The sequence below is a fragment of the Marmota flaviventris genome, chromosome 11, assembly GCF_047511675.1.
Source record: "Marmota flaviventris isolate mMarFla1 chromosome 11, mMarFla1.hap1, whole genome shotgun sequence".
Taxonomy (NCBI): Eukaryota; Metazoa; Chordata; class Mammalia; order Rodentia; family Sciuridae; genus Marmota; species Marmota flaviventris.
Window position 1 is genome coordinate 39,258,787 of NC_092508.1, and position 13,857 is coordinate 39,272,643.

Sequence of the window (13,857 nt, forward strand, 5' to 3'; positions counted from 1 at the left end):
TTTTAAAATACTAAAAATTCCTTTAAGAAGTAAAGTTAGTTTAAAGTTTTATTTAATGACTAAAATGACTTGAGATGTTGCTCTATAGCTGAGCTCTTGGAGGATTAGATAGTACACCTTATTCTGGCTTTTATTCCTGTGTGTGGTTGGTATTCAACAAATGTTTGTGGGGTGAGTGAATGAGTGGCTTTCATTTACAGAAGAATACAGGAGATGGCATTAAGAAATATTGATTCAGAGGATGGGACATGATGGTAGATTAGAGTGAGACAGCATGTCTCCTATCTCTGCTACCCAGAACTGAAGCAGTGGGAATACTACTCCCTGATGATTAGAGTGAAAAATCCTGAGACTAGAGGGGCAGTCTGTTCTAGCAGAACTAGAAACTGACTTATTAATTGAATCTGAAAAAAAAAAAAAAAAAAGAACTTCTTACCTTGAGTTTATCAGTCCTCCATGGAGAACCAATTCAGGAGCCATCTGGGAACTGGAAACCCAGATCTGTAAGTTTGCAGCTAGGTCTGTGTGGGGCTGTCTGAGCCTAGCAAATTCTTGGAAAGTCAAAAACTAGGAGCATTTTACCCCAGGGGAATGAACTGCAGGTTAGAGAGGCTTGAGAGAGAGCCTGGCTCTCCCTAGCCACATGGGTCCTGCAGTTCTCAGAGACTCACAGGGTTGGCCATAGCAGGTCAGGAGGTTGGAAGAATGGGTGTGAGGGCATTTGGATCTCAGCTCACCTAGCCAGCTGGTCCAGGACTCACTAATTCCCAGGGCCCACCTGGGCCTGCACTTGCCAAGTCCTGGCACCAGCCTGGCCCCTGGCTCCCTCCCCAGTCTGGCATCCACAGGTCCCCAGGACCTACAAGGTCTGGCACCAGTATGGCACCCACCAGGGCCCTCTGGCTGCCAAGTTCCCAGTCTCCCAACTCCCTAGCACCCAGCCTGACCCACCACTCTGCCTGTTAGGCCCACAATCTAGCTGCTGGCCCATAGCCCTACATGCCAGTCTGTGCTACACTGCCATACCTGCCCTGCCCAGCACACAGCTTCACTGCCAGCCTGCAGGACCCAGCATCCAGCCCTGACCCACCAGCCCAAGCCAACTGGGCTCCTCAATATGGCTGGGCTGCTGCATGCACCACATGCTGCTTTGCCACCAGACCTGCCTGGTCCAGCACACAGCCTCCCTGGCAGGCCACTTCACCTCTAGGCCTGCAGCCTATCCTGCCTACATTAATCTCCCAAGGATGGAAATTGGAAAGTTTTAAACCCCAATCTTCAACCCAGTGAGCAACACAATAAAAAGGAAAGATGTGATAACCCACAGCCCATACTTCCAAGTAGTTCATACCTCAAAAGAATTGAAAAGAAAATCAGATAGGCACATAGAGTAAATACATACACTCACTGAATATTGTATCTATCATAGTGGATATGACTCCTTAATTTCCTAACATTTAACTAAGCTTTTGGATTTCTCCATTCATTATGGTTTTAGTTCTGTTTTGAATTTCTATATTAGGTTTATGTTTTATTTGAATGTGTATTGACTGATTCAAGAACTCCTACACATATTCATATTTCTTTCTCTCTCCTCATTTCTAGTCTCTTTTTTTTGGTGTTATTTTCCCATGTTCTATATTTTGAGGTTTAGGATTTTTGATTAGTTTATTTTAATTTTATTTTATATCATCTTTGACACTACTCTATCTCCCTTGTCTCCCTCTCTCATTTTTCTGTTTCTCACACCCAATTATATTCTCTCTCTTCCTTTATATTCTTCTCCTTTTTATTCCCCTTGCACATTAACAACATTTTTAAGTAACAACTGCATCTCCCCTATTCACTCTTTAAAATTGCAAACACTCTTCTACCTTCATATCTCTTCTTCTTTCCTCATATTCAATTCTATTCTTAACACTACTTAATACTAATTGAGGTATATAATGTCTACACTTATCATCAATGTCACAGCAGAAGTCATAAACAACACCTATTGTTTGATTTTAATCCAGACATAATGCATTATTTTATATTGTTTTTAATGATGGAAATTGCTGATCCTATCTCTACATATCATACCCATTAACACTACATATCAAAATAGGAACTAGGGACCTAGTCTACTGCTATATATTGTTTGCATACATTGTTGTTACTCTTGGGCTCCCCTTCCCTAATCTGTGAGGTACCAGTAACATATAGGGACACTATAAATTGGTAATATAGAAACTCTATAATATCAGATCCATCCAGATAGATGAGTAGACACACAAATAATATGAAAAAGCAGTGTAACAAACCATCCCAAATAACATAAAATACCTCAACAGTAGACTCCATTGATACCACAGTGGAGGAAATGTTAGAAATGGAATTCAGAAAAGTCATGGTCCAGTTGATCTATGAGATAATAGACGATGTAAAAAATGAAATCATAGAGAAAATACAAGAAGTCAAAGATCATTTTCATAAGGAGATAGAGAACCTGAAGAAGAAATAGTTGGAAATCCTCAGAATAAAGAAATCAATAAACCAAATTAAAAATTCAATGGAAAACATCTCCAACAGACTAAACCACTTGAAAGAAAGAGTTACAGGCAATGAAGATAAAATATATAATCTAGAAAATAAAGTTGACCATGGAGAAATGATGTTAAGAGACCATGAACAAAACTTCCAAGAAATATGGGGTAAAATTAAAAAACAAACTTTAAGATTTATTGGGATTGATGAAGGCTCAGAGATACAAACCAAACGAATGTACAATCTTTTCAATGAAATAATAAAAATTTCCCAAACCTTAAGAATGAAATAGATAACCAAATACAGAAGGTCCTGTAACCTCAAATGTACAAAATCACAATAGACCCACACCAAGGCACATTATTATGAAAATGCCTAACATATGGAATAAGAGTAGAATTTTAAAGGCCACCACAGAAAAGCAACATTTAGAGGGAAACCAATCCAGATCTCAGCTGATTTTTCAACCAGATTCTCAAAGCTAGGAGGTCTTGGAATAACATATACCAAGCTCTGAAAGTAAATGGATTCCAGCCAAGAATACTATGCCTAGAAAAATTAAAATTAAGATTTGAATATAAAAACCTTCCATGATAAACAAAAGTTAAAAGAATTCACAATTAGAAATCCTGCACTACAAAACATACTCAATAAAATATTTCATGAAGAAGAAATGAAAAATAAAGGTAAAAACTATCAAAGGAAGGGGCTATACTAGAAGAATATTCAAGCAAAAAGAAAAACTAATTCAAATTAAAAAACCAAAAATAAATCAAAATGATAAAAATCATATCTCAATAATAATATTACCTCTAAATGGCCTAAACTAACTAATCAAAAGAGATGGACTGGCAGATTGAATTAAAAAACAAAATCCAACAATATTCTCTCTCCAAGAAACTCACCTCATAAGCAAAGACATCCACAGACTGGAGGTAAAAGGATGAGAACAGACATCATTCAGATGTATTGCTACACAAGCAAGGGTTTCTCTTGTCATATCAGGTAAAGTGGACTTCAAGCCAAAGTTAATCAGAAGGAACAAAAAAATTCACTTCACACTGCTTAAGGGAATTATACATAAATAAGACATAACAATCATAAATATTCCCAACAGTGGAGCACCTACATACATCAAACAAACCCTTCTCAATTTCAAGAATCAAATATACCTCAACACAATAATATTGGGTGACTTTAATATGCCCTTCCCATTACTTGATAGATCCTCCAAACAAAAACTAAATAAAGAAGCTATCGAACTAACAAATGCAATTAATTTATAATTAATGAATAATTTAGACCTAACAGACATATATAGAATGTTTTATCCATCAAGGACTAAATACCCTTTCTCTCAGCAGCTCAAAGATCCTTCTCTAAAATAGACCATATCTTAGGCCACAAAGCAACTCTTAGCAAATGCAAAAGAATAGATATGATATCTTGCATTCTATCAGATCATGATGGAATAAAATTAGAAATACATGGTAAAATAAAAAATAGAAGTTATGCTAATACCTGGAGACTAAATAATACACTATTGAATGATCACTGGATAGTAGAAGAAATCAGAGATGAAATTTAAAAAATTCTTAGAGGTAAATGAGAATCGTGACATGACTTATCCAAATATATGGGATACTATGAAGGCAATTCTAAGAGGAAAGTTCACTGCACTGAGTGCACTTTTTCAAAGAATAGACAGTCACCAAATAAATAATCTAACATTACATCTCCAAGACCTAGAAAAAGAGCAAAAATCAATGAAATTGAAACAAAAATACAAACAAAAAGATGGTTGTTTGGAAAACTTAAAAAATTAATAAATCCTTAGCCGAACTAATGAAGAAAACCAGAGAGAAAACTCAAATTGCTAAAAATCATTATGAGAAAGAAAATATCATCACAATACACTATTGAAATACAGATAATAATCAGAAACTATTTTGAAAATCTATACTCCAATATAGTAGAAAATCATAAAGACATCATCAAATCTAGAGACATATGACCTACCCAGATCAAGACAGGAGGACACAGAAAATTTAAACAGATCAATTTCAAGCAATGAAATTGAAGAAGCCATCAAAAGCCTACCAACAAAGAAAGCCCAAGACTAGACAGATTCTCAGCCAAGTTCTAACAGACCTTCAAAGAATTTACACCAGTACTCCTCAAATTATTCCATAAGATAGAAAAGAAGAGAACCCTGACAAACTCATTCTATGAAGCTAATATCACTCTGATACCAAAACCAGACAAAGACACATCAAGGAAAGAAAACTTCAGATCAATATCCCTCATGAACATAGATGCAAAAATTTTTAATAAAATTTGGGCAAATCTCATACAAAAACATATTAAAAATATAGTGCATCACGATCAAGTGTGGTTCATTCCAGCGATGCAAGTTTGGTTCAACATATGGAAATCAATAAATATGATTCATCACATCAATAGACTTAAAGAAAAGAACCACACAATTATCTCAATAGATGCAGAAAAAGTGTTTTACAAAACACAGCACCCATTCATGCTCAAAACACTAGAAAACCTAAGGATAGTAGGAACATACTTCAACTTGGGTTTAACTATATATGTAAACCCAAGGCCAAAATCATTCTAAATAGAGAAAAATTGAAAGCATTCCCTTTAAAAATGGGGAAAAGACAGGGATGCCCCCTTTTACCATGCCTATTCAACATAGTCCTTGAAATCCTAGCCAGAGCAATTAGACAAAATATAGAAATTAAAGGAATACAAATAGGAAATGAAGATCTCAAACTATTCCTATTTGCCAATGACATGATTCTGTATTTAGGACCCCCCCCCAAAAAAAAAAACTCTACCGGAAAGCTTCTTGAAATCATAAATAAATTCAAATAAGTAGCAGGATATAAAATTAACACCCATAAATCAATTGTGTTCCTATACACCAATGACAAATCAGCTGAAAGAGATATCAGGAAAACTATCCCATTTATAATAGCCTAAAAAAATGGGAATCAATCTAACAAAAGAGGTGAAAGACCTCTTCAATGAAATCTACAGAAAAAGAAAGAAATTGAAAAATACCTTAGAAAATGGAAAGATCTTCCATGTTCTTGAAAAGGCAGAATTAATATCGTCAAAATAGCCATACTACCAGAAGCGCTATACAGATTTAATGCAATTCCATTAAAATTCCAATTCTATTTCTCTTCAGAAAAATAGAAAAAGTAGTCATGAAATTTATTTGGAAAAATAAGAGGCCCAGAATAGCCACAGCAATCCTTAGCAAGAAAAGTGAAGGAGTAATCACAATACCAAACTTGAGTAACAAAAACAGCATGGAATTGGCACAAAAATAGACTTGAATACCAGTGGAACAGAATAGAAGACACAGAGACATACTCACATAAATAGTTATTTTATACTAGACAAAGGCACCATAAACACACATTGGAGAAAAGATAGCCTCTTCAACAAGTGGTGCTGTGAAAACTGGAAATCCGTGTGTAGTAAATTGAAATTGAACCCCTGTATCTCACCTGAGGCACAAAATTTAACTCAAAATATATCAACGACTTAGGCAGTAGACCATGTGCCTACTAGAAGATAAAGTAGACCCAAATCTCCATTATGTCTGCTCAGGAATGGACTTCCTCAATAAGACTCCCAAAGCACAAGAAGTAAAATCAAGAATCAATAAATGGGATAGCATCAAATTAAAAAGCTTCTTTCCAGCAAAGGAAACAATCAAGAACATGAGCAAAAAGCCTACAGAATGGGAGAAAATCTTTTACTACCAGCACCTCAAATAGAGCATTAATCTCCAGGATATACAAAGAACTCAAAAAACTTAATACCAAAAATAATAATAATAATAATAATAATAATAATAATAATAATAATACAGTCAATAAATGGATAAAGGAACTGATTAGGTACTTCACCGAAGAAGAAATACAAATGGTCAAAAATATATGAAAAAGGTCAACATCACTAGCAATTAGAGGAATGCAAATCAAAACTACACTGAGATTCCATTTCAGTTCAGTCAGAATGACAATTATCAATAAGTAACAATAAATGTTGATGAGGATATGGGGGGAAAGATATACTCATACATTGCTGGTGGGGCTACAAATTGGTACAACAACTATGGAAAGCAGTATATAGATTACTCAGAAAACTTGAAATGGAACCACCATTTGACCCACCTATCCAATTCCTAAGTTTATACCTAAGGGACTTAAAATCAGCATACTACAGTGATGCAGCCACATAATGTTTATAGAAACTCGATTCACAATAGCCAAGCTATGGAACCAAAATAGTTGCCCTTCAACAGATGAATGGATTAAGAAAATGTTTTATATATATGTATATATATCCATATTACTCACCCATAAAGAATGAAATTATGGCATTTGCTAGTAAATGGATGGAACTGTAGGCCAACATGCTAAGTGAAATAAGCCAATCCCCAAAACCCAAAGGCCAAATGTTCTCTCTGAGATGTGGATGCTAACCCCTAACAAGGGAGGGTAGGGAGGGGAATTATAAAAGCTCATTGGATTAAAAAAAGGGGACTGAAGGGAAGGGAGGTGGGATGGGAATAGGAAAGAGTAGAATGAATCAGACATATCTTTCGTATGTTTATATATGAATATACAACCAGTGTAACTCCATATCATGTACACCCAAAAGAATGAGATAATAATTGGAATGGGTTGTACTCCTTGTGTATATAATATGTCAGAATACACCCTACTATCATATATAATCTAAAAACAACAAAAGGAAAAAAGAAAAATTGATTCAGATTTTGAAAGTCACATGTAGAGGCAAATTTATCTAGAGTTCAGATGTTCCTCTTTATTGGGAATATTTAAATGAATGCAGGCAGTGCAGAGTAGTGGAAGAAGGACTAAGATGGCATCATTTATTCCCTCCAAGACAATAAACATGATGTCTGCTCTCAAGAGATTTACACTGTAAACAGCACTGTGTATGCAAAGTGTCTCTGGTGTGTGAACAGGAAGAAATAGGGGAGCTCCTGAGAGCTCAGAATGAAGGACACACTGGACATTCAGAAGGCCAGGAAGACTAGGGGAAGATCTGATGACCTTTGAGCTTGACTTGAAAAACAGAAAGTTAAATTATGGAAATTCTTGATTATTCTTTTTAACTATCAAAATATAGTATGTTATCTAGATACCTAAAAAATATCAAAGATCTGTTTACCTATTAGGAGACAATATATTCAATATAGTTTTAAGAAACATGGATTTGAAATCCTGCTCTATCACTCACCAGTTGTGATTTGGGACATATCACTTAAATTCTCTGTACCTGTATTCCTTCATCTGTAAAATGGGAATAATAAAAGTTTGTATCCCATAGAGATTCATGTGAAGACCAATCTATGTAAAATGCTTATAGAATATGCTCAGTGGGGAATGTTATATGAAAGTTAACTATCAGCATTACTATTTAACTTCTAAATAGAAGTGAAAAAGAATGAAGTAGAAGAGAAAAAAATAAAAGCCCAAAGCTGTGTTTGAAAAACATATTAAATAAATAACAGGTAAAGCCTTTTTTATTTTCTAGTAAGTACATGAAAATATCATACAAAATAACATAAGTTCACTAATAACTGGTTATGGCAGAAGTCATAAAACGCTGTAGGGAAGAAACTGATCTGTGATTCACTATAGAAATCTTTACGATCCCCAGAGTGTCTTATTGCTTCATTATTTTTAATTGCTGGGATTGATTAAACAGGGATTAGAAAACATAGTGAGGCCGTTACTTGCTTTCATTTACAAACTAGAATACTTCCTCTTGATTCTAATTTTTAGGATCCTTTTGCTTTCAAAAACACCAAGGGATGGTGTCGTGCTGCCATAGTATTTTGAGTCTAAATGAAAGTAAACCTATGACACCATATTTGTATGGTTTAAAATGTTTATTTGTGAACAAATGACTAGATTTGAAAAATCTTGATTTCAAAAGATGCAACATTAATGGAATAGGAATGGATACTTTCTTTTTGAATGCAGAGAAGTAGAAGTTATAAAACATGCATTTGCTAATGCTGTGCCTATAGCTTTTGCATTAAAGCAAATGTAACCTGTGCAGCATGGTTTCTCATGCCAATATGAAAAAGAATCTCTTAAAAGCCTTAATTATAATGTTTCCTTGAATAAATGCTAAAGCAGTAGAGGATTACGCAACAGTTAATAAATCTTCCAAATTGCTCAGTTTCAAGAATTTCTAATTATCTCATTTAAATTTGTGATTATGTTCATGTAATCTATACCTAGTGGCATCCAGGACCTGCCAGACCACAAATGAGAGAAAAATTTAACCCAAATAGCACCCACCACAGAGCAGGTGCCTGGGTTTGGATAGAAGGGAATCACTTTTCTAGGGTGCTACCAGAAGCTATTTTACTCTTACTGACCCCAGGCAGGAAATTTCCTTACAATAGCCAAATTACTCTCTTCCTTCAGAAGGAACATTCTCTTACAAGGAAAGACAGGAAAACACAATGTCTGCCACCCACTAGACAGAGCTAAGATACAAAAATAAAAAGACAAAGACCAAAAATAGAACATCAGTAACAGCATTACCAGTTTGGAAGAAAGGAAGACCTCGATGCTTTGGCAATGCCAACAATTTGCAAAACAGGCAAAACCACCAAAGATGCTGAAGAGTTCAGAGATAATATTATTTTTGACCGTTGGGGGTTTTTTTCCCCCTTTTCTTTCTTTCTTTTCTTTTTTTTTTAACCCTTCTGCTGCTAGGAAATTGTTCATCCTTAGGGGAAAGAGTGCTGGATGCTTCTATAGTTATGCATTTGTACATAACACAAAGATAAAGCTGAATACAGCTGAATCCTAACCCTGAGCACTTTAGTTAGATTTGGCCTAGTTTGGGGCTGTCAGCAGGTAGAAAGATTCTTGTCCTAATCCACACAAGGTGCTTCCTAGATTAGTAGAGCCTTGAGTGGAATAAAACAAAATCAAGAATACTTAGGCTAAGCAAATCATCCTTCTAATAGCTGCATGTATTTTGTTTGGTTGATCATAACCTGCAACAAGTAGGTAGTTTGCCTGATAGGGTTTTTTGTTATTGTTTCTTCTCTTCTAATTCTCCTATTTTAAATTTATAATTTAAAAAAATTCAGCTGGGAGCAGTGGCGCATGCCTGTAATCCCAGTGGCTTGGATGGCTAAGGCAAGAGGATCATGAGTTCAAAGCCAGCTGCAGTAAAAGCAAGGTGCTAAGCAACTCAGTGAGACCTTTTCTCTAAAAAAAATACAAAATAGGGTGGGGATGTGGTTTAGTGGTTGATTGTGCCTGAGTTCAATTCCCAGTACCAAAAAAAAAAAAAATCAGATTTAGATATGCCAAAATGGCAATATTTAACACCTACAATCTAGGTAAGTTGTGATATAAAATATATTAAAAACTTTTGAAGCAAGGTATGGTGGCATATGCCTGCAATCCCAGTGAATAGGGAGGCTAAGGCAAGATGATCTAGCCTCAGCAACTTAACAAGACTCTGTTTCAAAAATAAGAATAAAATGAGCTGGAGATGTAGCACAATGGCAGAATGTCCCTGGGTTCAATACCGGGGACAAATACCCAGTACCAAAATAAAACGACAACAACAAATTTTGGGACAAAACAGACACTATAGGATTCAGTGCTCTGATCTGAGTTTAGGAGGGTACTTCCTATTAAAAATTTTTTTTCATTAGTGAAATAAGGAAAACTTGAACAAACACTGTGGTTGCCTCTGATAATTCGTAATAATTACTAGGATGTTTGTAGTATTTTTAAGGGTAAGAAAACATTCCTAGTATTGATGTTTATGAATGTTGAATTCTCAGGTACACATGACAGAAAATGTTTATCTTCACTAATGAAGAGTCCTTCTGGGGTTCGGCTTGCATACTGTCCAGTGACGCATGGTGACTTGCCTAGGCTCCCCTGAGCATGCTCTGCCTCTTTGTCTGTGCTGTGTCCTCCACCAGGAGCAGTCATTCTCAACCCTGCTGCATGTTCAAATCACCTCCCAAACACCCTGGCCCCACTCCAGACCAATTAAATCCCACTTTCTGGAGATGGAATTCAGACACTACTGATTCTTCAATTCTGAAGGAGAGTCTGTTAAATAACCAAGGGAAATTCTGGCTTATAATTTGGCCCTCTTCTTTCTTTTGCCTAACTGCTAATCATCTTATAAGGTTTAGCTCAGGTGACCTTCCTTTGGAGGAAGCCCCCCTGACCTCCCGACCTGGGTTAGACACCTTCCTCTATAGCACGCATGCTTTCCACTGTCGGTGTCATCACCCCACTGGATGTTATTTACACTTCTGTTTACCCAACTAAACCAAAACTCCTTAAGGAGGGCAGGGACCAGATTGTATCTTATTCTTCTTGTGGCATAGGGAGAATAATTGTCAGATTCAAATTTTAGGAAACCAAAGTAGCAGAAAACAACTCCTTGAACAGGGAACACTGACATTGTGATTGTTCATTCAGTAAATTTATAGGGAGCATTGCCTTTTGCCAGTCAACAGAGCCAGGAGGTCCAATAAGAGATGATCCCCATGCTAAAACTATTTTTACTCTAGTCTGGGAGAGAGATGAGTGACCCCATGATTGCATCCAGTATAATGTGTGCTACATATGAGGAGTTTGGACCACAATGAAGAAAAGCTGGAAGTAGCCTGCGTGGGGCTGGAACACATGGTGTGGAAAAGTTTCCAAGAGGAGCTAATACTCCATCTGTACCTTAGCAGATGAAAAGGAGTTGATCTGGTGGATTATAAGAGGAAGGGTGTAAAGTAGAGCAAACATTGAAGCACAGGGAGGCATTTCATAGTTGGTATGGTATTCCACAATCAGTTCCTTGTAGCTCAAGTAATAGACACATGAAAGGGAGTAGAGGGAGGCTTAAGACACAGGTGCAGACTTTAACACAAGTGGGCAGGCAGACTGCTAGGTTCATGAAAAACAATAAAGGGAGGATTTCACAGGAAGCCAAGCTCAAGCAAGTGTTCACTGATTTATGGCTTCATGGTGACTACAGCCAGAAAGTTGCTATGGTTTATTGCTGTGTGTATTTTTGGGTACACAGAGACAGAGAAGGAAGCAGATTTTAGAGGGCTGAATAATGAAATAAGGTAGAGACAGACAACATATATAAATAGCATTTTCAATAAGTGTAGTTGTGAAGCAAAGTAAAGAGAAGAGATCATTCCTGAGCTGGATGGGATTATAGGAACAATAGAATGACTTATTTGCTGTATTTTTTTTAAAAAGAGAGACCTGAGCATGTTTACATTTTAATGGGAAAGAACCAGGAGAGGAAGAATGTTAAGATGTGCAACAAGAGAGATCTTCCTATAAGAGCAATTAGTTACCTCCATTAAGCAGGTGTGTTAGCAGACATATATTTTTTTAAAAAAATTTTTTTATACTGGCATCACTGGCCCTTTTTATTTTTTATTTTGAGACAGAGTCTTACTAAGTTGCTTAGGGCCTTGCTAAATTGCTGAGGCTGGCTTTGAACTTGAATGCTCTGTCTTAGCCTCCAGAGCTCCTGAGATTACAGGTGTGCACCTCCACACCCAGCTGACTGACAGACTCTTGATGGATACCATGAACTTGTTAATTTCTGAGTGCACAATAGAGGCTGATTATCATGTTGCAAAAATACGTTATTCATGACAAGTGATAAGTATTTCTTTTATCCCTCGTTTCACTTTGTAAATTTTCCGTTACTTTTGACACCACTAGAATCCTTAAAAAGTAAAACAGCTAGTCCTGCCAAAATAAAGGGTCACTTCCAAACTGATTCTAATTTATTTTAGTATTATAGATGTCAGAAATCAGAATAGTTTGAAATGACAATAAATTGACCACTAAAAAAAATTTTTGAAGTATTATACTTCTGACTATGACAAACTTTTGTGGGGTTTTTAACCCAACAATTATACTTGTCTATTTCTTTGGTTGTATTCTCTACTAATTCCACTTTCACATATATTACTACAGTAAATAGAATCTATTTTATGGTCAAAACGTGAGGCATATAAGCAGAGGCTTTCTCAATAGCAATACTGATGCATTTTTCACTTATACTGTTTTACTCATAGGTAACATTATTAAACTTCATGATAACTCCAGAAGGAATGCAGGATCAGCTTCTGGGCATTGTGGTGGCACGAGAAAGGCCAGATCTTGAAGAAGAAAAGCAAGCCTTGATATTGCAAGGAGCCGAAAACAAAAGGTTCTAACTGTCATAAAACAACTATTCTTGTCTTGAGATCACTTAGAATGAACTAAAGTACATGTTAAAGATTTATTTTGTTAAACTATCAGCTCTAGCAAATGGGAAAATTTTAAATATAAGGAATTGCCAAATATATTTTTACATACAAGTTCTTAGATGCTAGAAGAGTTAGAAGGCTTGGCCACACATCAAGGCAATGTATTTTCACCTCTTCACCAAAGTTTTAGCACGGAAGTGTTAGTGTCCATTGTGTAATGAGCATGTTACACTAGAGCACTGTATGAATGCGTAGGTCGTATCCCACTTTCTGCTTAATCTATATCATAGGTAGAAAGGGTAAAGCTCTGTAAGTCATGAAAAATTTCAGAAAATAAATGAAGTGATACTTTCTGTTCACTCTGAGCTGAGATTCTTAATGGCGGAGTAGATTGGCTAGCCGTACATCTCTCTAGGTACCACATAAATGACCATTAGAGAGGGTACTGGAGCAGAAAGGCTCATCATTGTGACATTTTGCAAGATAAAATGTTAATTATATAACATCTCCATTACAGATATTTGTCACAAAGTGATACCTTTCTTTAGGTTACAAGCTCTTTGTGTCTTATAAAAGAACATATATGTGAAGTGTTTCTGGATGATTTCTTTTTCTTTTGAGAAAATTGTGCTTTATTCCAGGCAGTTAAAAGAAATAGAAGACAAGATTTTAGAAGTTCTTTCATCTTCAGAAGGCAATATATTAGAAGATGAAACTGCTATTAAGATATTATCTTCCTCCAAGGCTTTGGCTAATGAGATTTCTCAAAAGCAGGAAGTAGCTGAAGAGACAGAGAAGAAGATTGATGCCACCCGCATGGGCTACCGTCCCATCGCCATCCATTCCTCCATCCTATTTTTTTCTATTGCTGATCTAGCAAACATTGAGCCCATGTACCAATATTCACTGACCTGGTTTATCAACCTCTTCATCCTGTCTATTGAAAATTCAGAGCAATCAGAAATCTTGGCAAAAAGGTGTGTAAAAGAAATGCT

The 13,857-nt window shown here is 36.1% G+C and overlaps 1 protein-coding gene across 1 annotated transcript in view; it reads left to right on the forward strand.

Moving 5' to 3' along the window:
- The window catches only part of Dnah7 (dynein axonemal heavy chain 7), a 323,134-nt gene that overhangs the window by 254,980 nt on the left and 54,297 nt on the right, over positions 1-13,857 (forward strand). The window contains exons 50-51 of the mRNA XM_071619296.1: positions 12,689-12,822; positions 13,504-13,839. Of these exons, the coding sequence (XP_071475397.1) occupies positions 12,689-12,822; positions 13,504-13,839 (470 nt within the window). The remainder of the gene's footprint in view (positions 1-12,688; positions 12,823-13,503; positions 13,840-13,857) is intronic.